The sequence below is a fragment of the Pseudopipra pipra genome, chromosome 15, assembly GCF_036250125.1.
Source record: "Pseudopipra pipra isolate bDixPip1 chromosome 15, bDixPip1.hap1, whole genome shotgun sequence".
In the NCBI taxonomy this organism is placed as follows: domain Eukaryota; kingdom Metazoa; phylum Chordata; class Aves; order Passeriformes; family Pipridae; genus Pseudopipra; species Pseudopipra pipra.
The window spans coordinates 7,668,773-7,692,112 of record NC_087563.1 but is presented as its reverse complement, the minus strand read 5'-3'; the positions used below and the strand labels follow the sequence as shown (position 1 = coordinate 7,692,112).

Here is a 23,340-nt window from a genome sequence, read left to right as displayed (position 1 = left end):
GAAGATATTATTTCTAACAGTTCAACAATCAGGTGATCACCCTGGAAGGTATCTATGTAATCACTGCAAGCTTCAAGACCCACTGGAATATGCAGGGTAAGCTGAATTAGCTGCTTCTCAAAATAAATACTGGAATATTAGAACCTGATGTGCTCAAAGTATGGGAGCTTTTCTATGTACTAGAGTCACTGTGTATTTAATTAGTTCTCATTAGTAATCACTGCAGTTTATTTGCACAGACACAGGACATGGTGCTCCATCGTGTTCTTGACTAAAAGAACTTGGTGCCCTGGGGCAGGGGAGATCTGTCCCAGAGTCATCAGAACTACAGAGTAAAACATTTTGCTCAATAAAATCCACTCACCACATTTATTTAGGATGGTAATTCGTAACAGCATATCAAAGGAGAAAATCGTCCGGGCTCTTGAGTTCATTTCTGGAAGGCAATTGCAGGGTTTTGTGTGCCTGTGAGCTTCAAAATTCACTGTCCCAGCCTGTTTCAGCACACAATGAAGTCAAAATGGTTTGTGCATCAGTGTGGCGTCCTTGAAGGCTTAACACTCAAGAGACACTTCCCACAGCTTCCAGAGACATGAGCAGAAGCTGCCTCTGGCCAGCAAAGGACCTGGGCAGTAACTTCCAGTGGCACTAGGAAGATATTTCAAGGAGAATGTACAGAACTAAGGGAAAACAAACAGAAGTGTGTGCTGAGCCTTTGGAATGATTCATTCCTTTGTCACTGGGATGAAAGCTTCCCCTGAAGATGGATTCCAAGTGGAGTCTTACCAGAAAGTGATAACAGAACACAGCTGAGCTGATTCAACTCTGGAATAGCTCATTCCATGGGTAGGACAAAGGGACACCAGAGTGACACCTGAATCATTGCAGTGACATTAAATCCCTCAGGTTAAATTGCTGAAATAATGGGAGTTGTAATCCAGCACTTTGCCAGAGCTTTTTCATTTCCAGGTTGGGGGCATGGAATTATTACGTATGTAAGTAACCTCCCCTGTATAAAAATAAAACGTGTCTGTAGCCTGCTCCTGGTTATTTTACAAATTATCAAGTGCTTTTGTGAAGAACAACCACTTCTACTTTCCCACTTCTCACACTTGTAAGAATTCTTGTGATTAACACTGCAAACCAGGTTATATGTCTCATTAACTATTTGTGACTGAAGCAAATACCAAATCCACTCATGGAATTCAATTTTAATTGTGATTTTGCTTCGATATGGAAGTTTCTATTTTAGTAACTGAACATTAAAAAAGAAAGATTAGGAAGATAAAAGACCTTTTTCAAAATTTAAGGAAAATTTAATCAATATGCCTTAAATTATTTTACAGTAACTACAATACTGACAAGCATTAACGTTTTCAAAATGGTGTTTTCCTTGGAAGTACTGCAAAAGAGATTCCTCTTCATCTACCAGTATGTGCACCATGAAGGAAAGAACCTCTGTCGAAGTCCTCTTCAGAAATCCATGTTAACATAAAGCTACTCAGACACCCAAATGTGGTCATGTTTCAAGTGTGACAGAATTACAGATCCCTTTCACTTTTAAGCATCTGTTTTCTAACTCATAATTTAAGTATCTTAAATCCTGAAATACTCTCACAGCAAATGAACAAATAATTGAGACCAAAGAGCTTAAGAGTATATTGGTTAAGATATAGGAAATAGTCTAATTCCTTTTGTTCATTTGTGCATTTTGTTTTTGGTAAGAGGGGTCAGGAAACAGGTTCCTCATTACTGCAGATTTATACAGAGTACCCCAAATCCATTAACAGTTTTGGATAAAAATCTACCAATTTATAACCTTTGTAACCCTTCTCCCTCCCCTAAAAAACAAAACAAAACAAACAAACAAAAATCACAACCCTCAAATAAACGACCAAAAGTTACTTTTTCTAAAGATCTAGGAATGGGAAAGAAATCACAGGAACTTGATAAGCATGAACACGTATTAAAGCTCTGGGCACCCCAGGTCATTGAAAACAGTATTCAAAGTCCTAAAAAAGTGAACACGAGACATTTTTCCATTGTTCCAGGTGATTCGAACTGGTCTAAGTTTCATGATAGCAACACAAGACAGTTGTTTGCAGCTGTTTCTGGTCCAATTCCAAGTTCCAAGTTGGGATTTTCCTTTTGGCCCACCAGAGTCCCCCAGTTTGGACAGTCTGTTCAAAACACTGAAATGAGGGCGAAGACTCCGTACAGCAAAGCGCAGGGATAGGCTACGAGGAGCTGCTGTCCTTCCATGGCTAAGGCAGAGATAAAGATCTTGGAAGCAGAAAAGCTGCACCAGCCAATAATTCCAGCCGTGAGAATAATCCCCATCATCCCCCTGGAAAGGTGAAAAAAAGAATTCATGTAAGCCATGTGTATACACACTTAACAGGAGTCACACCTGGACTCATCTGACACCTTGTACAGATTCTATGATGAATTTTAGCTTTTATGTTTGACATTAAATGAAATAGACCCATTAAAAGCACTGGTACGGGTTGCCCTGAGAGGTTGTGGACTGTCCATCCCTGGAAGTGTCCAAAGCCAAGCTGGACAGGGCTTGGAGCAACCTGGGATAGTGGAAGGTGTCCCCACCCATGGCAGGGGGGTGGAACTGGATGAGCTTTAAGGTCCCTTCCAACCCAAACCAGTCTGTGATTCTGAAACTCCAGAACAGTATTAGTCAACTACAACAGCATAAGACTCCCTCAAAATTAACTCTGTGCATCTGAAACATAAAAGCAGTGAGTGGACTAATTGTGGTAACTGTTTCTTTTCAGTCCCTAATTTCATAGTTATGAGGAACCACACTCATTTTCTTCTGTTTGTAAAATTCTAATTTGCATCTTAAATAATATTTACTTTTAGATTTTACAGGTACTGAGATCAGATTCAGAGCTGGCTGAAAACAAACCTGAGATTTTTCTTGGAGTCTATTTATTTAAAAGCTGTCACTTGACTTTGAGATAAAACCAGTATTCACTCACCTTTCCCCCAGTAAATACCTGAAAACTGTTGATGATTATGCTTTTACATTTACTAAAAAAACCTGTCATATTCAAATTATACAAAGCTTTATCACTGCATATGAGAATTCCTTTCAATAACTTCCTTCATCATCTCGGGAGAGGAATCTTTTATCAAATTATAGAGTATAAGTACTTACTGTAGTGAAAATACAATTGCAAAAGAGGAGAGCAGGATCATGGGAAGCAGGCAGTATCCCAGGACACTGGCCACGCAGCCAAAGGAGACCCCAGTCATGCTCATCAGGTTCAGGAGGCAAAACATCCCCACACAGCCGATTGCACTGATCCCGTACACGTAACCGAACTGGATTTTCCCAGCCTGGAAGCCAAGCAGAGGGATGTGTGCTAGTTATGGGAGGGATAAAAATCTATCCACCTCCACAGGGATAAGGAAGGGATGGTTACAGGTATCTTCATTCCCCTTTACCCCCACCCTCACATCCCACAGGCAGTTGCTCCCCCACCTGAGCCCCAGGGCACCTGCACACTCCAGCCACCCAGGAGGCTGGAATTTCTCCTGACTCTGCGGATCTTAATGAACAGATTTTTATCAGACTGTTATTCTCTGATCTCAGCCTATGAACTCTTCAGGTTTAATCAATAACTGCTCGTGCAGACTGATTACTTGCAATAATAATCTTTACAGAACAAGTACATAAAGACCGACAAACTGTAATTGAGGAACTTTTTAACAAATCCAGAGCTGAAGTCCTTTAATTTGTGACAGACTGCACAAAGTTATGGCACAAGGTAAATTATAATTCCCAGGAACAGTTGAAGCTGAGCTGCAAAGACTGAGTATGAACTCAGGATTAACTCAGATTTTAAAAAGTCAAAAATCAAAGTTTGCTTGATAACAAGCATGCAGAAAGCACATCCAGATTATTTCAGTGTATCTTATTTCATCACCTGGCTTTCCTAGGCCAAAATTGATGGTTCCCTGCCCCAAGGTACACCCAAAAGGACATGGGGCCAGGTAGCATCCAGGGTGCAGCTTCCAGGGTGTCCCCCCTAAAGGTACTTAAAATCCCACTCTCCTCTTCCTCAAGCACTGCAGGAAACAATCACACTTTCTGCGACCTGTGCCATGCTCAGCTCACTTCCTTTCACTTCATTCCATGGATTTTTTTAAGAAAGCACACAGGAGAAACCAACAATTTCTTAGGGAAAGAAATTTCAAACATATCTGTTATAAACACGTTCATTAATTTGACTGGCCTAGTTTCCATAAATAAAGGTTACTTATTGAAGTAGGTTTGAAGTCCCCTCGGTACCAAAACGTGTTCTAACTGTCACAGCAACGTGAAGATTTAGGCAGAAATGAAAAGCAGTGCCTTGAGGCATTCAAAGATAAAAACTGATTAAAAACCCTGAAGCTTTCAATGCCAAGGAACACTGTTTGCTGCTACTCTGTCATCTCATCATTGACACTTGTGAGGCATTAAAGCACAATCTTATTCCAATTAAGCTCAATTAAAAAAACCCACCAGGCCTCACCACTAACTGACCTATTAAGCAGAATAAATGAATGTGAAAGCAGGTTTGTTTCAGAAGTGACTTGACACTGAAAGTCACACCTCACATGCCAGGACTTATTGATTCTATTGGTGTGTGAGGCCCCAGTGCCTCTTCCATATAGCTACAAATTATTGTCCTGTGCAGGGCCAGGAGTCAGACTTTGATGACCTTTGGGGGTCCTTTCCAACTCAGGATGCTCTAAGAAATCCTTGGCCAGGATGTGCTTTTTTGTCCTCCATGCCAAGAAGTCACTTCCAATAAACCCACAGGTAACGTGGCTCTTTTCCCAGTGTTTCCAAGAACATTAATGCACAAACAGCCACGTTTTGCAGGCAGTGTCTCACCAGCAGTAACGTGGCTCCAAAAGCCAGGCAGAAGACCATGGGTCCGGCCAAATCCGTCTCGTTCATGATGCTCCCGTCGGCCACTTTCAGGGGGTGCAGCACCGTCAGTGTCTTCTGCCAGATGTGGTCAAAATTGATCCCCAGTTCTACAAATGAAAAGAATGATGCACACTGATTTCACTCCTCCCCTTTCTGTCACCCCCATTTGCTCGACTCTTAAGTTTTTCCTGCCTCTCCTCTTTTACGTGTCCAGAGCCACCCGATGGGGAGCAGAGAATTGACTGATCCCATCTTTCCTTGTGTTGCCTTCACACATTCCTGGTCTCAAACGCTGGGAAGTGCCCAGGTGGTTTCTGAAGGACCAGGTAAGAACATAAACAGTGTTTTGGGGCAGCCTAGAGGTTCCTTCAGCCTAGTTCCCTGTTGTGCACCAAAAGCAGGTGCATCAAAGGTATCAGCACAGACCATGCAGCTTCCCCAGGTGTCCAACAACTGCTGCCTCAAGGATTTCTAATTCAAAGGAGCTTCTCTACAGTTAATTATCCCTGAGGGATTTCCCTTTCACACACCAGCCAGTGAGCCCACTAAAAACCCCTCACCCCTTGGAGCAGTGTCTAGTGACAAGGAGTTCCCCAGCTCCCTCCAGCTGGGTTTGATTTCCAGTCTCCCTCCCTCCAGTCTGCCCAGAGCTGTGCCTCAAACCCGAGTTAAGATGCAGTTACATCTTGCCCACTGTTCTGGGAAGCATCTATGTAAGTCAAATACTAATTTGAATATTAATAAAAAATAAATTAAAATTAAAAAAATAACTTAAAATAAGCCCAGAGGGTGGAAGGTATCGTGACTGGGTACAGGTGGCAGGTGTGACAGACACCTGCCTCTCTACCCAGCAACAATAAGGGTTTATTCAGTTGTTTGGAACTGAAAAATAATGGATATAAGCTGGAAACTGATTTCATCAATCCAGTCAGTAAATGAACATCCGCTCTGGTACTCTGCACAGGCTGTATTCTGCACAGGCATTTCTGCAGTGTTTAGCATTCCTTGCTGGCAATGAAACATTCCAGTTCTAACCAAGAATAAACTGTAAGTTCCTGTAAGCCATTTATTTTAGCAAAACTGGGCAGTTATAAGTATTATTTGCAACAACAGAACTATAAAGGGTTTTTTCATGCAGTCAGGTTTTCCAGTTAATTGATTAAGTCTGCCACAGAGCAACTGGTGTGAAGCAATAAAGCAGAAATTGAAAAGTGCAAAAGTTCACACAAAACCAGGTATTTCATATACCAAAATACAGGTTAAAAAAAAAATCAATGAGAATTTCAAATCCACTGAGCACTTTCAGCAGCAGGGAATCCACACAATGCTACCAACTTATCCCCAAACTAGGAATAGTTTTGGATTTGGGCCATAACATAAAGTTATACCTTCTAACAGTGGCGGCTCATCCTCAAAATTACTTCCATAAAAAGACTGTGCTGAAGTAGGAGTGTAGGTCTGTGTTGGCTGGTAGATCTGCCCCGTGTAGGGCTGCTGCTGCTGCATCATGTCGGGAGGGACAAACCCACCCTGCTGAGAGTACTCGTAGCCTCCATAGTGCCTGCAAAGCACAACACGTCGTTAGGACACACACAGAGCTGCATTTGAGACACCTCCTGCTAAGGCAAAGCTTATTTCAGCAAATAAACCACAGCAAATCCCTCATTCTTTCTTAAAAGCCCCAGGTTCTGTACTCAGATCCTTTATGAAAAAGCCCAATCAAATACATCCTCTGCCCTAAACAAACTCCCAAGTTATTCTGGCCACTGATCATTCCCAAGTCTGACCACAGAGGTTTCAGTAAACATCTCCAAAATATTTAACTCTGGAAATATAAAGAAAAAAATTTAGAACTCCTTGTCATTTCTCTCCTTGTGTTAGCAGAGCTCAGTCTCAGCACTGTAACCCTGTTCAGGTCACAAAGAGGCACTGACCTGCTCCATCCATCATAGGGAAGTGGCCAAACCGCTCAGCCCAAGGCTGGATATTCACACAGGGCTCCCAGGATCTCCCCTGACCCAGGAACATCCACCACACTTCCCTCCTGCAGCCTGGGAATCACCATGACATTGCTGGCTCATTTGCGTGACACTAATTTTTAGTCCCCAAGTGCAGAAGGACTTGCAGAAGAACACCATTTCTTTTCCCAAGGAGATGCAGGTTACTCAGATAATTAAGATTATTCATATAGCCTTTCTTTCAGTCTTCTAGTACTTGCTTTAAAATGTAGCAGGCAGAGAATTAAACACAAAACTTATATCTCCTTTTACACACTGTGAGTTAAGCTCTTCATCAAACAGAGCAACAGGAATTCATTTACAAGGAACAGTAGTTGGCTGAAATGCCAATCCTTTCCCAAATACACAGACTGTCCCAGAAGCATTCTAAGGGGGCCTACAGGAGAGGTGGAGAGGGACTTTGGACAAGGGCCCCGAGTGACACGACAAGGGGGAATGGCTTCCCACTGACAGAGAGCAGGGTTAGATGGGACACTGAGAAGAAGTTCTTCCCTCTGAAGGTTGGTGAGGGGACGCGATGGAATTCCCAGAAAAGCTGTGTCTGCCCCATTCCTGGAAGTGTCCAAGGGCAGGCTGGATGGGGCTTGGAGCAACCTGGGATAGTGGAAGGTGTCTCTGCTCATGGCAGGGTGTGGAAAGGGGTGACTTTAATGTCCCTTCCAACCAACCCCATCCATGACCCTACGAGGCCGAGGGGCGCCGGGGGTGCACAGGCACACGCAGGACTTACTTGCTGTACTGCCGCGCGTTGTAGTCGTAGGGCTGCGACTGGTCCTCGATGCTGTAGCTGGTCTGGAAGAACTCGGTGTTGAAGCCGTCGAACCCGGACATCGCCACCTCTGCAAGGGAACAGCGAGGCGGGTCCAAAACCCTCCCCAGGCCGGGGCCGGGCCCGCTCTGCCCGCTGCCTCCTCCGCCGCTCGGCCCCCGCCGCGGCCCCCAGCCCTCCCTCCCTCCCTCCCTCCCTCGGGCCGCGCGCTGCCCCAGCGCCTCGGCCGCCGCTCCCCCCCACCCCCGTGGTGCCCCCGTGCCGTCTCCTCCCCGTGGTGCCCCCGGCCCAGCCCGGTCCGGTCGAGTCCCGAACGCACCCGCGGCCCCGGCCCGGCCCCGCTCCCGCCGCGGCCCCTGCGACGTGTCACGGCCGCGACACCGCTTCCGGGACAGGGCGGGCCGCTCCGCGCGTGCGCACCACGGGGCCCCGTCCACGGCCCTGGCCCCGCCCACTGACTGGCCCCGCCCACAGCCCCTCCCCGCCGTGGCCCCGCCTCCCGCCCCGCGGGGCGGAGGGGCAATGGCGGCGGGAGGGCGCGGGGTGGCCGCGGCGGGAGCGGCCGGGATACGGACGGGTGTCGGTGTCCTTCTGCCCGGTCCGTGGGACGCCTCGGCTTCTCCCGCCGGGCTGTGGGATGTGGCAGGCCGGCGGTGGCAGAGCCCCCGCGCAGGAGGAGCTGGAGGCATTCCCTGCCTGCATCGTTAGAGCCGAGGCTGGGAAACGCAGTCAGTTCTCGTCGTTGTTTTGCCGCAAATCGAAAGAAAGGAGAAACATTCCCCTTTAAATACACTCGAGGAATAAAGTGGTGTCTACGTTTCACTGGGCGCTAAAGCATCAGCAGTTAGAACCTCCCTTTAATGAAGTGCCTGATGCTGGGCACGGAGTGGGATCCCAGAATCCCGGAATCGCTGAGGTTGGAAATGACCTCCCTGGCCACCAAGAGTCCAAGCTGTGACCGATCCCTGCCTTGTCAACCAGACCAGAGCGCTCACTGCCACGTGGATTGTGACTCCCTGAACACCTCCAGGGATTGTGACTCCACCACCTCCCTGGGCAGCCCCTTCCAAAGCCTGACAACCCTTTCCGTGAAGAAATTCCTTCTGAGGGCCAACCTGAACCTCTCCTGGTCCAGTTAAAGACTATGTCCTCTTGTCCTGTCACTTGTTACCTGGGAGAAGAGTCCATCCCTACATCTCCCAGCTGTGAAGTAAACACCAAATACTGATTTACCTGAGGAGAGTCCAGGAGCCACTGTGTTACCACTCATTGCTCTTCATTCTTATTGATCCAAGGACATGTAAAAAAAATTAATTGTCACTGTAAATCCTTCTATCAGTATTGCCCTGTGCAGGGAAACCCAGCTGGCAGGTCTTACTCTGGTCGCACAGAGCAGAATGGGATGGAGTAAAAAACGTGATTTTTTGTCAAAAATCTCTTTCAAGGATTTTTTTTCCCTAATATTCATTAAATAAAATGGTGTTGTGAACACTTGTATAAATATGGAGCAGAGCAGAGATGAAGTGCCATTTCCATGATTGAGACAGAATTCCTGTGGGCATCAGTAAGAGTAGACTTGGCCCTAGAGATACTGTTATGCATAATGTTCATTTGAGGTGTGTTTATCTCCTCAAGGCCACAGCTTAGTGACATGAAATGAGTTTGCCTGCAGATTTAGCCTTTTCCCTGTGATCTGTCTCATCTCCCAAAGAGAACAGTCTGTGCCCTGCTCTCTGCATGGATGGGAGGGTTTATGTGGCCTTGAAGGTGCTGGGGAAATGGAGGAGCTGATGGTGCTGCTGAGCAAAAAGTCAATAATTGTTGTTATTTAGTACTAGACTTTCATACCCTTTTATATGTCCACAAGAAATATTTTCCTGAGGTCACACAAAAACTTTTCTAGAGCCATGAATCTTCCTGTCTTTATTAAAGATTAGCTGTTAGCCCATTCTTCACAAATGAGCTGCAGGAGCTGGGAATACTGGAGAATTGAGAAAAACATAACTGGGACTGTGCAGACACTTTCATGTGCAGAAGCTTCTTTGCTTCACAACCCAGTGTCACTCATTGTTTATCCCTCTAGTTTCATCCTTTCGCTCCCTTTCTTCATGCAGGGCCAGGGAAAAAGGCTGTACTGGGACTGTTAATTAGAAATTGTTTTTATTAACTCTCTCGGGTCCCAGTGCTGAATGCAGGAAGGACTGACCATGCTTTGCTGGCTTGGGTGGGCTTTGAGGTGGACACTCAGGGAAAACCCCAGCTAAGGAAGTTTAGCTGAAACTTCAAAATGAAATGAGTTTTGATTGCTACTTTATCATTGTCACTGAACAGGTAGGTGGTGATGAGGTTCAGAAACACACCAGCTGTGCACACATAAACGGTTTAGTCCCATGCTTGATGTCCCCTGACCTCTCACTTGCCTGCTGGGCACACGAGCTTCCACAAGCCGAGCCCCTGGTTTGAAGTGTGTCTACATTTTTCTTTTTTTAAAAATTCATTTTGACTCAGGAAATGATTACAGTTACTGTGTTACAAACTCCTATATGTAATCTTCTGCTAGTGAGATTACTGTATTTAAATTACAGCCCTGTTACAAGCCTCTCCCGCAAAGCGTATCTTGCGGTGCAGCGTCCACGATATCTCCCAAAAACAGGCTCCCGGGAAATATGTCAGTTTGTAGAGCTGAATGGAATAACGGTGGGGGAATTGCAACCATGGATAACAGAGATCAGTAACTGTGGTATAAGCTGCTTCTTGCAAATCTATGCTTTAGGAAAATTAGTGTTTGAAGGCTGAGAAGAGCCCAGCTTTCATGGAAGACCGTACAGTGTGTGGGCTGCATCTGATGGTGGTGCCTTAGTGCCACTTCGCTGAGCTGTGTGACTTGTTGCAGTTCACTGGGCAGTGAAATGAGACCCAAATCCCAGGCACTGGGCTGTGTAATTGTGATCTGCTGGGGAAACGCTCTCTGGCTAGAAATCTGTTTGGGATTGCTTAGATTATTAGAATTTACTGACAGCTTAGGTCGAGCTTTCATTAATTAGTTCTCTGTGCACCAGGCACCTCACCATTGCTGTAGGGCATCATCTGCTTCAGCTGTGCAGGATGAATTCACACCCTCTGGAGCAGTGTGTGCTCTCATACAGGCTGTGGGTTCAAGGGGAGGGCAGACACTGCAGCTGCACAGCTGCTCCTTCCTGCATGACTTGAGAAGGGCAGTACATGGATTGCCTGGATCACTGAGCCTGGAGCTACAACCTGGAACTATAGCCTGGTGCAGCACCAAATACCAAACACTGTCCCTTCCCTGAGGCACCAGCACAAGCTGCACTGGTGGCTGTAGAATCACAGAATCCCAGAAAGGTTTGGGTTGGAAGGGACCTTAAGCCTCACAGAGTTTCGCCCCCTACCATGGGCAGGGACACCTTCCAGTAGACCAGATTGCTCCAAGCTCTGTCCAGCCTGGCTTGGAACACTCTCTGAACAGAGAGTCTGGTTTTGCAAGAGGCCTTGAAATGACTCCAAGATGAGAAAAGTGAAGATATTCATAAACTTAGTGCATGGGTTACACATCATTGCTAGTATTATTATGATCATCATTATCATTGTCATCATCATTATTATCAACATCATAATTGTTATCATTATCATTATCATCATCATGCTACCCAGTGAAGACCAAACTTTGTTTTAGCTGTAACATTAAAAAATACACTTTAAATACACTGGTATTAATGACGGGATAATTTGAACCAGACTGAGAATAAAAGGATTATTCAAAGAACTTTGGAAGTATGGGGGGATGGAAAAAGGGAGAGGAAGAAGAAGTCTGCTGAAATAGGCCTTGCTATGGCAGAACTTGTAAGGGAGAAAGAAAGTTCCTTGCAGAGGGGGGACTGAAAAGAGCGATTTTTATTTGATTTTAGTCCTTGGTTGTTGATGTGAGTCCATAAGGACTACCTGTACATGCTGGATCTCTTACAGTGTTAGAGTTGTTTGTGTAGCATGTTGCTTTGTTGAACAGTGGCCGTGGAATTCCAAAGAAGTTATCAGCACTGGGTATATCAACTCTTTTCCAAAATGTTGTTTGATGTACAATGATTGATATCAAAATCAGTGGAACATGATAGCCCCTTAATGTCAGTTTTTGTAAACCTCCAACCTTATGTTGTCCTTGTGCTGTGGGTTTGGTGTTTGCCAGAAGAATCGAATGGTTTCATCTGCAGAAGCTGTGACCCCCCCTGTGTGTTACATGGTGGGAAGAAATGTTGTCTCATGTCTGTGTTTGAATCATCTGGCTTGCACCGTGCCTGTGCTCACGTCCAGAGCATCTGGGAAAGCTGCTCTTCCCCTTTGCCTGTTTTTGATGAAAATACATTATACACATGAGTTATGAATAAAAGATCAAGGGCAAAACTGTGTAATGCTTTACTCTGCATTTGTGAATAAACCCGGCTTCAAGGCACTCATGCTCTTTGCTGGAAGATCCTTTCTCAGGGAGACTCTGCCATTTAGTGTTACTTTATGCTTTTTCTTCAAAGTGAAAGATTTGTGAGGGCTTCCCATTCCCACATACTGCTGGATTTCAGCAGATGAGACTTTCACTGTGTGTAATTCACACTGCTGGAGCAGGGGATAATCTCTTATTTTAGCTTGTACCGTACTTGTTCTTACCTGCTCTTTTCTTGGGAGCTCAATCTGTGGAGCTGCCTGAGTGATGGAAAGCATACACACCTTTTAGAGAGGTGTCTGCAACTTTGCAGGAGCCTGGAATTGACTCCTACCAGGCTCTGTCCTTTGCCATGGATTGAGGTCGGATTGGCAGTCTTGTCTGGGAGCACTAGCGCAGGAAGTGGTTTCTGCCTCTCGGGAAAACCACTGGCCCTCACAATAAGCCCAATCCAGACATTTCCTTGTCCTTTACCATGCCATCCTTCTCAGAAACTGCCATCTTCCCTCTGGCTGCCTGGAGTTCTGCCCTCGGAAATGTCGCCTTGGCTCAGTACTTAGACACAAGCCTACTGAGGAGCAGAGAACATTACAGGGAACAGGGCTGAAGGATCCTTAGGTGGCACCTTGAAGTTGTCCCTGAATCAAAGCACAGACCTAGAACTGGAAGTACTGTTCTTCTTTCTTCCTTTTTTATTTAAACTATTGTGTGTAAAAACCACCCAGAGTGATGAAAATTCTCACGTGGCTTTTTAGCTGAAATCTGCTGTCCAAAATCCAACTTAGATTTTTTTTTCCCCCAGAATTACTCATTCAGTTTCTGCTACTTTCAGTTGTTTCTTCACTGAGCACCTCAAAGCACTGCATAGTGTTTGTTGCTGATAAACAACTCTGATGTTTCTCATTACATGTGGGTGACTTGATTTGAATTTCCAGCTTGTGTGTTCACACTGGAGATGTGTGGAGGTGATGCGTACACACTCCACTGCCACTACAGCCCAGCTGAACACTGCCCTTCCTTTCTAGCACTCATTGCTGCTTCTTTTCAGACACCTTTTTTTAGCACCCACCAAATTCAATGAAGTCGGTTGTCCCATGTTTTCCTGAAATGCTAATTTAGCACTTTGTCATAAGGAATGACCTCAAACCTGTGAATGATGTCACATCACTCATAGATCAGGTTTAAGCATAGCTCTGCTGGGACTTTTGGAACGTACACTTTAAGCTCAGGCTAAATTTTCCCCTGGCTGTGCTGAAGGTTATAAAGACATTTGTTAGAAGTGAGACGTGCTCTATCCTCCCCGCTTTGATGGATGCTGTTTTTCTTTCCATCAGAACTGAGCTGCTCCTTGGCATGGTCCTGACACATATTTTACATTTAGGTCATCACCATGTATTTGGCCCAGATTTTAAAGTTTCACTCTCTCGGGCTGCATTTTGATGGATTTGGCCAATGGCTTGTATTTGGCTGGGGAGCCTTACGTGATGCTTTTATGACTGAAGTCATTTCATCAAAGGAAATTGTGTTACAGTGAAATGATTGGAACATCCCATGTAAAGAAATAAAAGCAGATGCTGAATTGCTTTCATTATTATTTGAAAAGTGCAGATGCATTTCTAAAGCTGTTGTGATTAAAATTCTAAGGTTTTTGTTCTTTTCAAAGGGCAATTCTGATGATAATGTTTCAAAAAGACATAGAGCTTAGAGCTCTCTGTATTGGCTAATCACATGGAATCCTTGCCGGAATGCTTCACGGATCTTGTCAGGAATCACAGGTTTTTATAAGACTCTTGTCACCCACTGTTCACTGAGCACCTGCACATCAGACTCACTGTGTTGTCTTGGCCCTCAAAGCATCCACACAGGTGATCTTTAACCCCAGCCTTGGAGGTTTGGATCTTAATCACAGTGAGATCACAAACGTTTCTGTGCTACTTTGAACACCATTAGTTTTTACTGGGGAGAGGGAATTGATTCTTCAAGCCCCGCCAATATGGCACTACTGCCTTATGAAAATGGATTTTAATATGATTACAGCATATTAATTAGCATGGACAACCAAAATACTTGGGAAAGGTGATGCAATACTCCCTGCTTTGAACAGGGGCAGCACTGGTGGACTCAGTTCCCGAAGGGAGCTGCTGTTTGCTCTGGCTGGTCATGCACATGTTAAATCCTGGCTGCACTGGCTGCATCAAGGCTCTTAAAAAAGTAATGAAGACATTTAAGTGAACATGATCTCACATCCCACCTTTAAATCCTCTGTGCAAGGGTTATGAAGCCCTTGACCTGTATTGCTTCAGCTGCTCTGCAGAGGGCAGGGGCACAGGACGTGGGCTTTTCTCTGAGCCACAACGAGGACTCTCTGTAGCAGCACCAGACTCTGCTGGTTTGAAAATCAGGAATCAGATCCTGAAGTGAGAGACAGACCCTTGGTTCAGGAGCACAGCAGTTGTTTCAGAATTAATGAATTAAGGTAAAAATCAAGAATTTGATTAACTGTTCAGCTCTCAGATTTAATTTGAATAGTCTGTAAGTACACAAATAATGATTTCCTGCCTTAGCCTTGAAAATAGTACTTTTTGACTATTTTGTTTTAAATTACTGCCATGTTTTCAAAAGAATCTCATTGAAGTATCTCAGCGAAATGTATCTGCGCACAGTGACTCCATCCCACAGAGATTTCACTCTAGAGCTTTTGGTCCACGTTTGAGTAAAAGGCTTTATTTTCTCACACGGTTATCATTCTGACTAGCGTATTTTTGCCCAGGACCGGTGCGTGTTGGCACAGGGTTGTGCCCCCTGTCCCCCCGGCGCTGTGGCCGCGCTTCGAAAGCCGCTCCCGCAACTCCACCGCTGCGTTTCGGCACCGTGCCGGGCTCCTTCCCCCGAGCTCTGTGAGCGGGGGCTCCCGGTGTCCCGCCGGAGCTCCCGGAGCTCTCAGCTCTCTCTCCCTGCCCGCAGCGCCGGGGCCGAGCATCGCGGACAGACACGAGGTGGCGGTGCCGGCGCGCCCGCGGGCAGCGCGGGGCGGGCGCGGAGCCGCGGCCGCGGCTCCCCCTGTTACAGACCCACAACTAGAGCGGGTGCGCCCGAGCCGCCCCCGGTCCCTCCTCCTCCTCCCGTCCCTGCTGGCTCCTGCCTGCGCCAGTCGCCGCTGGGGCGATGGGGATAAAAGCCCGGTCCTGCCCGACAGCGGCGGGCGCCGGGAGCCCCCCCGCGCCGGGCGCTCCAGCCCTGCCCGCCCGCATCGCCGGCTGAGACCCCCGCGGGGCTGCACGGAGCCAGGAAAGGCACGTTGTGGAGGGGCAGGGATGGGCGCTGCCGGCCGAGGGGACGGAGCGGGGCGGGGACTTCAGCCCAACTCGAGCGGAGCGGGCGGTGGCGGACCCGGCGCGGCGGCGACTGGCGCTGTCCGCGGTGCTGCTGCTGCCCGCGGTGTCCCGCCGTGCCCGGCTCTGACCCGGCTCTGCCCCAGCTCTGCCCGGCTCTGCCCGGCCGTGCACGGTTCTGCCCAGCTCTGCCCCAGCTCTGCCCGGCTCTGCCCGGCTGTGCCCGCTCCCGGCGCGGGACGCGGGAGCCCATCCCGGCCCGACTCCTTTAAGATGATGCAATCGGCATCGCCCTCCGCGCTCCCGGCCCCGCGCGGCTGAGCGGAGCGGCGCGGAGCCGCGCAGCGGGGCGGAGCGGACGGCGCGGGGCGGCCCCGGCGGTCCCGGCGGGCCATGGCGGTGCCGCCGGCCGCGCTGCCCGCCTCGCTGCCGCCGCGGGAGCCGCCGGAGCCCGGCAGTCCCTAGCGCAGGCTGCGGGCTTTCTGCAAGTCATCGGGGCCGGCGGACGCACCCCGCGCTGCCCTACCGCTCCCCCAGCCCAGCGCATCCACTCGGGAATTTTTGGGTTTGTTGGGTTTTTTTATTTTATTTTTTTTATTTTATTTTCCTCCCCCGTGCTGTATGTACTGGTTTTCCTCGTCACCCGCCACGGTTAACTTCCCTGTGACTCGGTTTAACTCTTGAGATCTACGTGGATGTTGCTAAGAGCACTTCTCTTGCCTTTGCTGTCCCTTGCTGGGATCGGATTCACACTACCCGGACCCTGTGTGCCTGTATGTGTGTTCTGAGTGTCTTGACATTTTGATTCCTTTACAAGAGCTATGCATTAATTGTAACCAAGGTAAGACTCCCTGTTTTTGTTCCCTCGTGTGCATGTCAAATTTAAACATTTCTTTAAAGATGAAGTATGCATATTCTTTTAAACAGTGGAGTCATATGTAGCCCTTCCATTGATGAATACTTGTGAAAAAGAAGCATAGAACTTGCAAAAAAAGAGACCTATTTAGCAGGAGATCTAGCTTGGCTCTACAAACTGCTCTGCTTTGCTCTGTTACAGCTGCTGTGATGCTTAGAAGAGTAATTTGTGCCTTATTTTGTTTTCCCTTTCGACAGACCTGTGAGTGACCATAGGCTTGGCTTGACCTTGATTTTGATGGCTTTGTTGGAAGATCTAATGATGTGATTGCATTTCACGAGGTGATTGCTCTCCAGCCTCCGTGGCTCAGGGTATAAACCGCTTCTGCCACACTGTCACTCATGGACAATTCAGATTTTTTTTTTAAACAAACCTTTTGGCTACCATTATTTTCTCACTCCTCCTTTCCCTGCTGTTTCTCCTTAATGCTGGGAGCCTTATTCTACCCTCTGATGTGATTGATAGTCCTGCTGCTTTGCGCTGCTGATTTCTGGTTTAAAATACAATGGCTCTAAGTGGCAACTGCAGGACTTACCTGCCTCCTCGGGAGCAGGGGACTGGACTACACTCCTTCCCAGAGGTAGTGGAGCTCAACGTGGGTGGCCAGGTTTACTTCACTCGCCACTCCACCTTGGTTGGCACCCCTCACTCCCTGCTGTGGAAAATGTTCACCCCAAAGAGAGACACAGCCAACGATCTGGCCAAGGACTCCAAGGGAAGATTCTTCATTGACAGAGATGGTTTCCTTTTCCGCTATATTCTGGACTATCTCAGGGACAAGCAAGTGGTTTTGCCTGACCACTTCCCAGAGAAGGGAAGGCTCAAGAGGGAGGCTGAGTACTTCCAGCTCCCAGACTTAGTCAAACTCCTGACTCCTGATGACAACAAGCAAAGCCCTGATGATTATTGCCACAGTGACTACGAAGAGGTCTCCCAAGGCAGTGACACGAGAATATGCCCACCCTCATCGCTCTTACCGTCAGATCGGAAGTGGGGATTCATTACCATCGGGTACCGGGGGTCGTGCACTATTGGCAGGGAGAGCCAAGCAGATGCCAAATTCAGGAGGGTCCCAAGGATTTTGGTTTGTGGAAGGATTGCTCTGGTCAAAGAGGTCTTTGGAGAAAGTTTAAATGAAAGCAGGGACCCAGACAGGGCTCCAGAAAGGTACACCTCCAGGTTTTATCTCAAGTTCAAGCACCTGGAGAGGGCTTTCGACATGTTGTCCGAGTGTGGATTCCACATGGTGGCCTGTAACTCCTCGGTGACAGCTTCCTTCGTCAACCAGTACACAGATGACAAGGTCTGGTCCAGCTACACCGAATATGTCTTCTACCGTAAGTACAGGACGTTTCAGAGGGAAATGTAACTCCCTGCTTTAAGCTGCTCTCTTCCGTTGACCGTACAGTTCCCAAGGCACAAAGAGTGCCGATTTCCTTGTGTCTGCTGCAGACTAAGGCTTTATTTAGATCTGGGGGGATACATTTCAGTTTAAGCTTTGGAAATGCAAACCGGGGCTGAGCTCAGCGGGTTGGCCTTGGCTAGGTGGCAGCACAGACTGCTGAAAGCACCCCGTCCACCTGCCTGGAGGATGTGGTGCCTCTAGCTGTGTAAATCAGCCAGCTGAGTGCCTTGCACACTTCCTGGGATGTGCGGGACATAAAATGAGCCTTGCAAACACGCTGCGGAATTAATTACAGAAAATCTTCAAATGGGAGTCACTTTACAAAGGTAATAGCAGCTTGATAATTGTCAAGCACAGTCAGCCAAGCCATCTGTCAGCAGACCTGACACACTTCCACACAGGGAAGGGAAAACACAATCCTGTCCCTCTGGCTGCGTTTCAACGGGGCCGCCTTGGAGCCGGCTGCCGTGCTCTGAAATGGGGGCTCATGCAGAGAGGGGCAGGGTGCTGTGCCTTGTTATGCAACATGCCTGTGGAAAATCAACTGTCCTCATCCATGAGGAGTGTGTGCCCTGCTTCCTGCAGTCACATCAGATCTCACTCTGCTGTGCTGATTTGAGCCGGTAGCGCTGCTGGGCTCATTAACTTCCTAAGCTGATACTCAGGTAGAGGCTGGTTACCATTGGTAACATGAGGGTAATTTTGATTCTATAAGTCTGTATCAAAAAATCATTCCACAACTGCTGTGCTTAAATATTTGAGAGGCTCATGAGGCTTTTTCCCTCCATTTTCATTTGCAGAGGGTGAAGGATGGAACAATTCCCCAGTCTGCCTGTAGAAATGGGCTTTATCCAGCTGCTGCTTTGGATAGTGGCCTTGGGAGAGGGATAGAGGGATAACATTTGGTTGGCAGAGCTGCTGTTCTGGGTGTGTGTGGTGCTCACAGTTAACAGGCTCGAGGCGTGGGGAGCTGACAAAAGTTTTAGATGTAAGATGTATCAGGAAGTGAACAGTTTGGATGTAATTCCGTGGATTCAGCACACATCTACTCTTGTGCGGGGCTCAACAGGCAGCCCTAATCTGCTTATGTAATGAAGCTTAAGTTAGCATCCTGAAAAGCCATCTGGGTTTTTGACATCCATAGATTTACTTAAAATTAGTTTTCTAGCTGGATTTCTTAGCAAAATTGTTCTAAGGTCATGGATCCGCTTATATTCCGACAGGGATGGATGATTTATGTTGTTAGGCAGCTTCTGCTTGAAATTCATACAAGTTCTAGGAGGAGAACTAATGTAGTTAAAGGAATGGATTAAAATAAATTGTGTTTGCATTTATATTTCAAATCAGAGAAAAAATATGAATGCCATATAGACACAATGTTTTTTACTAATTGAAGAGAGAATTAACATGGGTTTTGCCTGAATTAGCAAACACAGACTCCTGATTTTCATGTTATTCAAATCTTTATCTTCAGGGGTTGCTCTCACTGCTTCCAGAGCACTACAGCCACGGTTAGGAACCTTAGAAATTTTGGAGAGTAAAAGTCTATAGCAGGCATCACCAGTGCAAGGAAAGCCCAATCCAATTAAAGTTCCTGGAAAGACTCTTACCCAGTTCAATAGGCTTTGCATTTGGTTCCTGTAAGTTTTGTGGATTTTTGACACTGATACAATTTCAGAGATGGATTTTTCAAAGGGTCCTTTCCTAGGTAAAATCTGAAGCCATGGCTGTGATGCCAAATGAGTCTCTCTTATCTCAATCCGAATGGTTCTGTTACGCTCCGAACCATTTGCTGCTGCGATGGAGCCACGGGTGGGCTGCAGGGGTTCTCCAGCCACATGCTCAGGTCTGGCTGCAGCTGGTCCCCCTGAAGGCAGGCAGAGAATTCACCCAGAGCAAAAGAACCTCCTTTCCAAATTTCCCAAAATAATTTCATTCAAAATTTCCCAAAACCATTTCATTTAAAACTTTGAGGACCAATAAAATTGACATCTGGCTTTCCAGTGGAACATGACGTCTCCTTTGCAGCTGCTTAGCCATATTTATTTATTTAGAAGCTACCAACTGTGTCTATATTGAGCATTAATTCATCAAGATGTTTTGATCAGGTTAATGGGCCTAAACCTGGGAGGTGTCTTACACCACTGGTGAGGCAAAGGCAGAGGTGGTCCTTGCAGAGCCACTTAGTAGCTCCTGTGAAAGGCCCATTGGAGGGACTCTTCCCAACTGGGAACTAGTTCCAAGGATGGAAGAATAGAGGGAGGAATATTTTTTTGATACACCAAATACATTGTATGCTCCAAATACCACTCAGAAGGTAAAGGCTGGTGTGAAGATAAAGAACGTTCTTCATGTGCAAATTCATCTGAAAGTAGCTCAGATGGGCCAGAGAGGGTGTGAGCTGAGCAGCCTCTCACACGGGTACAGTGTGTGCTGTTAAAGTACTGTACCATCAATATTGCATGAGGTTTTCTCCCTGCGTTCAGATTTAGGTTCTATTAAGGCTAATGGGAGATGCCTGTTCTTTTGTGGAGGAGGTTTTCCCGAAATGCAGAACGTGTCCAGCACAGCCGACCTACAGCTGTTTGCTGAGTCGTGGCAGGATGGGCTCAGAGCGGTGCTGGGGATGACAGTGCAGTCCTTGGGGCACAGCTGGGCTCCACTCCAGCTCCAAATAGGCCGAGGCACAGGAGGGTTTGGAGACAGGCTGGGATGGTCCACTAGAGCTGTCACTGAAGGGTTCTGTGACACACAGCTCCTGCGGGGTGGGTGGGCAGGAGGCACAGCCGGGCTCAGGCTCGAAGGGCGACTGAGGGGAGGAAAGAAGCTGAGAGTTTGCTCATGCAGATTTTTTTTCCCTCCAGTTTCTCTTATAGCGAAGATGTTTCCTTACATTTTATACTGGCTAAGGTTGGCTTTCTGATCTGAGCTATTTTGCTCCCCTCCCACTGTTGTTTTGATGGTCTTAAAGTAAAACCTTATCTCCAACCCTCTAATTTTTGAAAAAGGTGAGTAGCCTGTTCTTGGATCTTCATTTTTACCTGTTTTAAGCCTTTACAATGAGATGAAACAAAAAGGAATACAGAGATGTAGACAGACAACTGCTCCTGCCCCTGCTAGGGCTGTGTTTCAAAGTCTGAGCAGGCACAAGAAAATCAGGACAGTGAGTCTGATTGGGGAAGCCTTGCCTTGCACTGGCCACTTCACACCTACACATGGGGAGCAGCTCAAGCACCTGCAGATGTGCAAAGTTAACCATGAGATTTTCTGGCACTGTAGCTCTGAAAGCCAAAATTGAATTAATAATGCTCTTGCTCCTGAAGGATGAGTACTGGCTCCACTTGTTCCAGGGACAGCTGTAAATGTTGGTGCCTCACCTTGCTCCATGGAGAAAGTGGTGGCTGGTTGTGGTTTGCAGCTGCTGGTAGGAGGCTGGTGTGCAGAGATGTGTGTGAAGCAGGTTTCAGATTGTCCTGGGATAAACAGGTGAATCCTCTTGGGCTGGGATGTGCAGGAGGAAGGAGAAGTGCCAAGCGATACCCTCTGCGAATGCCCTGGTGCCCATCTGTTGGACACATATCTCTGGGATAATCCTGGTGTCTGTTAGACAAGATGATCCATTTGGGATTATTGCAGCCAGCTGGGACCCGTCACTGTGCATGTGTGAATAGAACTAAAGGATCCCATACTGATGTGCCTACCACTGACTCATAAATTCATTGCGTGGCAGAAATTTGACTAACAAAACGGAACACTCTTGCACAGTGACACCCACAGCTGTGCTGTCAAACGGGCTAGATGTGGGAGAGGAACATCACCCATTTCCCCTCTCTTTAAACTGATACTGTCATATGATCTAGTAGTTGCTTCTGTCTGGTTTTAAATCAGTGAAGATCAAAATGACCCAAAAGCAAGCAAAATGAAGTCAAATCCAATGAATAATACAAGCTTCTGCCCTGCTAACAGGAGATGTTTCTGTTTCCAGGTCATTACTGTCATCATTGATGCCTCTGGTCCCTCTTGCCAAACCAAACTCTTACGGGATGATCATCTGCAGGTGGTGGGGCTGTAGCCAGCCAAGTCTGTTAGTTTATCCATGTCAGAAGGACCTTGCTCTGAGCTTTTTTGGTCAGACTTGTGTTGATTTTTTCCCAATTTGTCATGGCAGACTGAAAAGCCTGCATAGTTACTGATTAGAGTTATTCCATAGATGAAAAATTCTGTTCCTTTTGGAAACCAGTAGTGTCAAATCTGATTGTCAGATTAGGCCAAGAATCTCCAGCTTAATGGGAAACCGAAGCAAAATTTCATAAAATGGTTGATTTGATATAGGACTTGGAGTTCATTCTAACAGGGTATGAAAAGTGATGTTGAGGAACCAGCAAGAATGACTTTTGGGTCCTGTCCTTTGTCTCTACCCAGCATTCATGGCACAGCTCGTGATTTCCTGACCCTTTGGATATGATCTTCATTGACTGGAATGTTTGAGATAGACATTAGCAATATTGTACAGACCTGTTCCCTCCTGCTCCAAAGCAACTCTTGGTGATAGGAATCCTTCCTCTGTCCCAACACCTGTGCAGCAGCCAGGCAGGTTCCTTGCCAAGGACAATCCTTATCCCTCTGTCCCCTGTCTGTGGAGGTCTCTGTGGTGGAAGGGGCTTTGTGAAAGTTAAATCAGCATGGCCCAAAGAGCTGTTGAGTGGGCTATGATCTGATGTTTGTGTCTTCCCCCTGTTTCCAAGGTCTCAGGAGGGCTGTGCGCCAGGGATTGGTGGAAATAATCCCCTAGGGCTGGGTGGAGTGAGGGCCTGGCCACAGGGACAGGCTGTGGGCATGTCCTGGCCACCCTCGGGCACCACCACAGCTCTGCAGGACCCTGGGTGGGACTGGAGACAGAGCCTCCCCTGTGGCACTTCACTGCTGCTGCTGCTCTGTGATCCAGAAAAAGACTATAATGACTAAAGGATTAACCAAGGAGGGCTGGCATTTAGGGGAGGAAAAAAAAAATCAATGTATTTTAAACTGCAGTCTCGAGCTGGCTTTTGGCCAGGAACAGCGTGCATGAGGTCCCACAGCACCATTTCGGGAGGCTGATCAGAGGAGGGGTTTACTGTAATAAAAGTAGATGTGTGCCAGAGAGAGGGAGGTGTGGAAATAGGGAATGCCTGGTTTGCTGCCCTGGGACAGCAGAATGCCGGGTGGAAGTGGCCCAGTGTCCCTGGACTATGGCTGCGGAGCGGCAAGGAGCGGCTCCCACTAGCCGCTTTCTGCAGCTTCCTTCAGCCTGGTCAGGTCTGGCCTTTTCCAAAACTTACTGAAATGTTGGTGTGTTTCTTAGGAAAACAGAATCAGAAAGAGCAAAGGAGTGTAAACAAGAAAACACAACTCATATATTTGCCATTCAGTGAATAGCAGCAACATATTGTGCACACAGACAAACACTTCCTTGCAGCAGGTTGGGTTTTTTCTGTCCAGCCATCCTGGATTTGTTTAATTTCCTAACCACAA

The 23,340-nt window shown here is 47.1% G+C and overlaps 2 protein-coding genes across 4 annotated transcripts in view; one reads left to right on the top strand and one right to left on the bottom strand.

Moving 5' to 3' along the window:
* Nucleotides 1–1,294: 1,294 nt before the first annotated feature.
* YIPF5 (Yip1 domain family member 5) lies at nt 1,295–8,197 on the bottom strand. Its single transcript, XM_064671660.1, has 6 exons — nt 8,046–8,197; nt 7,688–7,796; nt 6,328–6,500; nt 4,901–5,046; nt 3,176–3,357; nt 1,295–2,347 (listed from the first exon to the last, which is right to left on the bottom strand). The coding sequence occupies exons 2-6, from the start codon at nt 7,786–7,788 to the stop codon at nt 2,185–2,187; spliced, it is 765 nt and encodes a 254-aa protein (XP_064527730.1). The 5' UTR covers nt 7,789–7,796; nt 8,046–8,197; the 3' UTR covers nt 1,295–2,184.
* Nucleotides 8,198–15,892: 7,695 nt separating this feature from the next.
* KCTD16 (potassium channel tetramerization domain containing 16) overlaps nt 15,893–23,340 on the top strand; it is a 74,511-nt gene continuing 67,063 nt past the window's right edge. For 2 of the 3 annotated variants that reach the window (XR_010434497.1, XM_064671657.1), the window contains exons 1-2: nt 15,893–16,349; nt 16,622–17,761. Coding sequence is in view for 2 of the 3 variants with exons in the window: in XM_064671657.1 (XP_064527727.1) it covers nt 16,930–17,761 (832 nt within the window). In the remaining variant the exon portion in view is untranslated. The remainder of the gene's footprint in view (nt 16,350–16,621; nt 17,762–23,340) is intronic. The other variant, XM_064671658.1, reaches the window with a different exon arrangement.

Coding starts and splice junctions, on each gene's coding strand:
- YIPF5 (XM_064671660.1), bottom strand. CDS start 7,788: ATGTCCGGGTTCGACGGCTTCAACACCGAGTTCTTCCAGACCAGCTAC. Junction 6,501..7,687: donor AACGCGCGGCAGTACAGCAA/GTAAGTCCTGCG, acceptor TGTGCTTTGCAG/GCACTATGGAGGCTACGAGT. Junction 3,358..4,900: donor TTGGAGCCACGTTACTGCTG/GTGAGACACTGC, acceptor CTTGGCTTCCAG/GCTGGGAAAATCCAGTTCGG.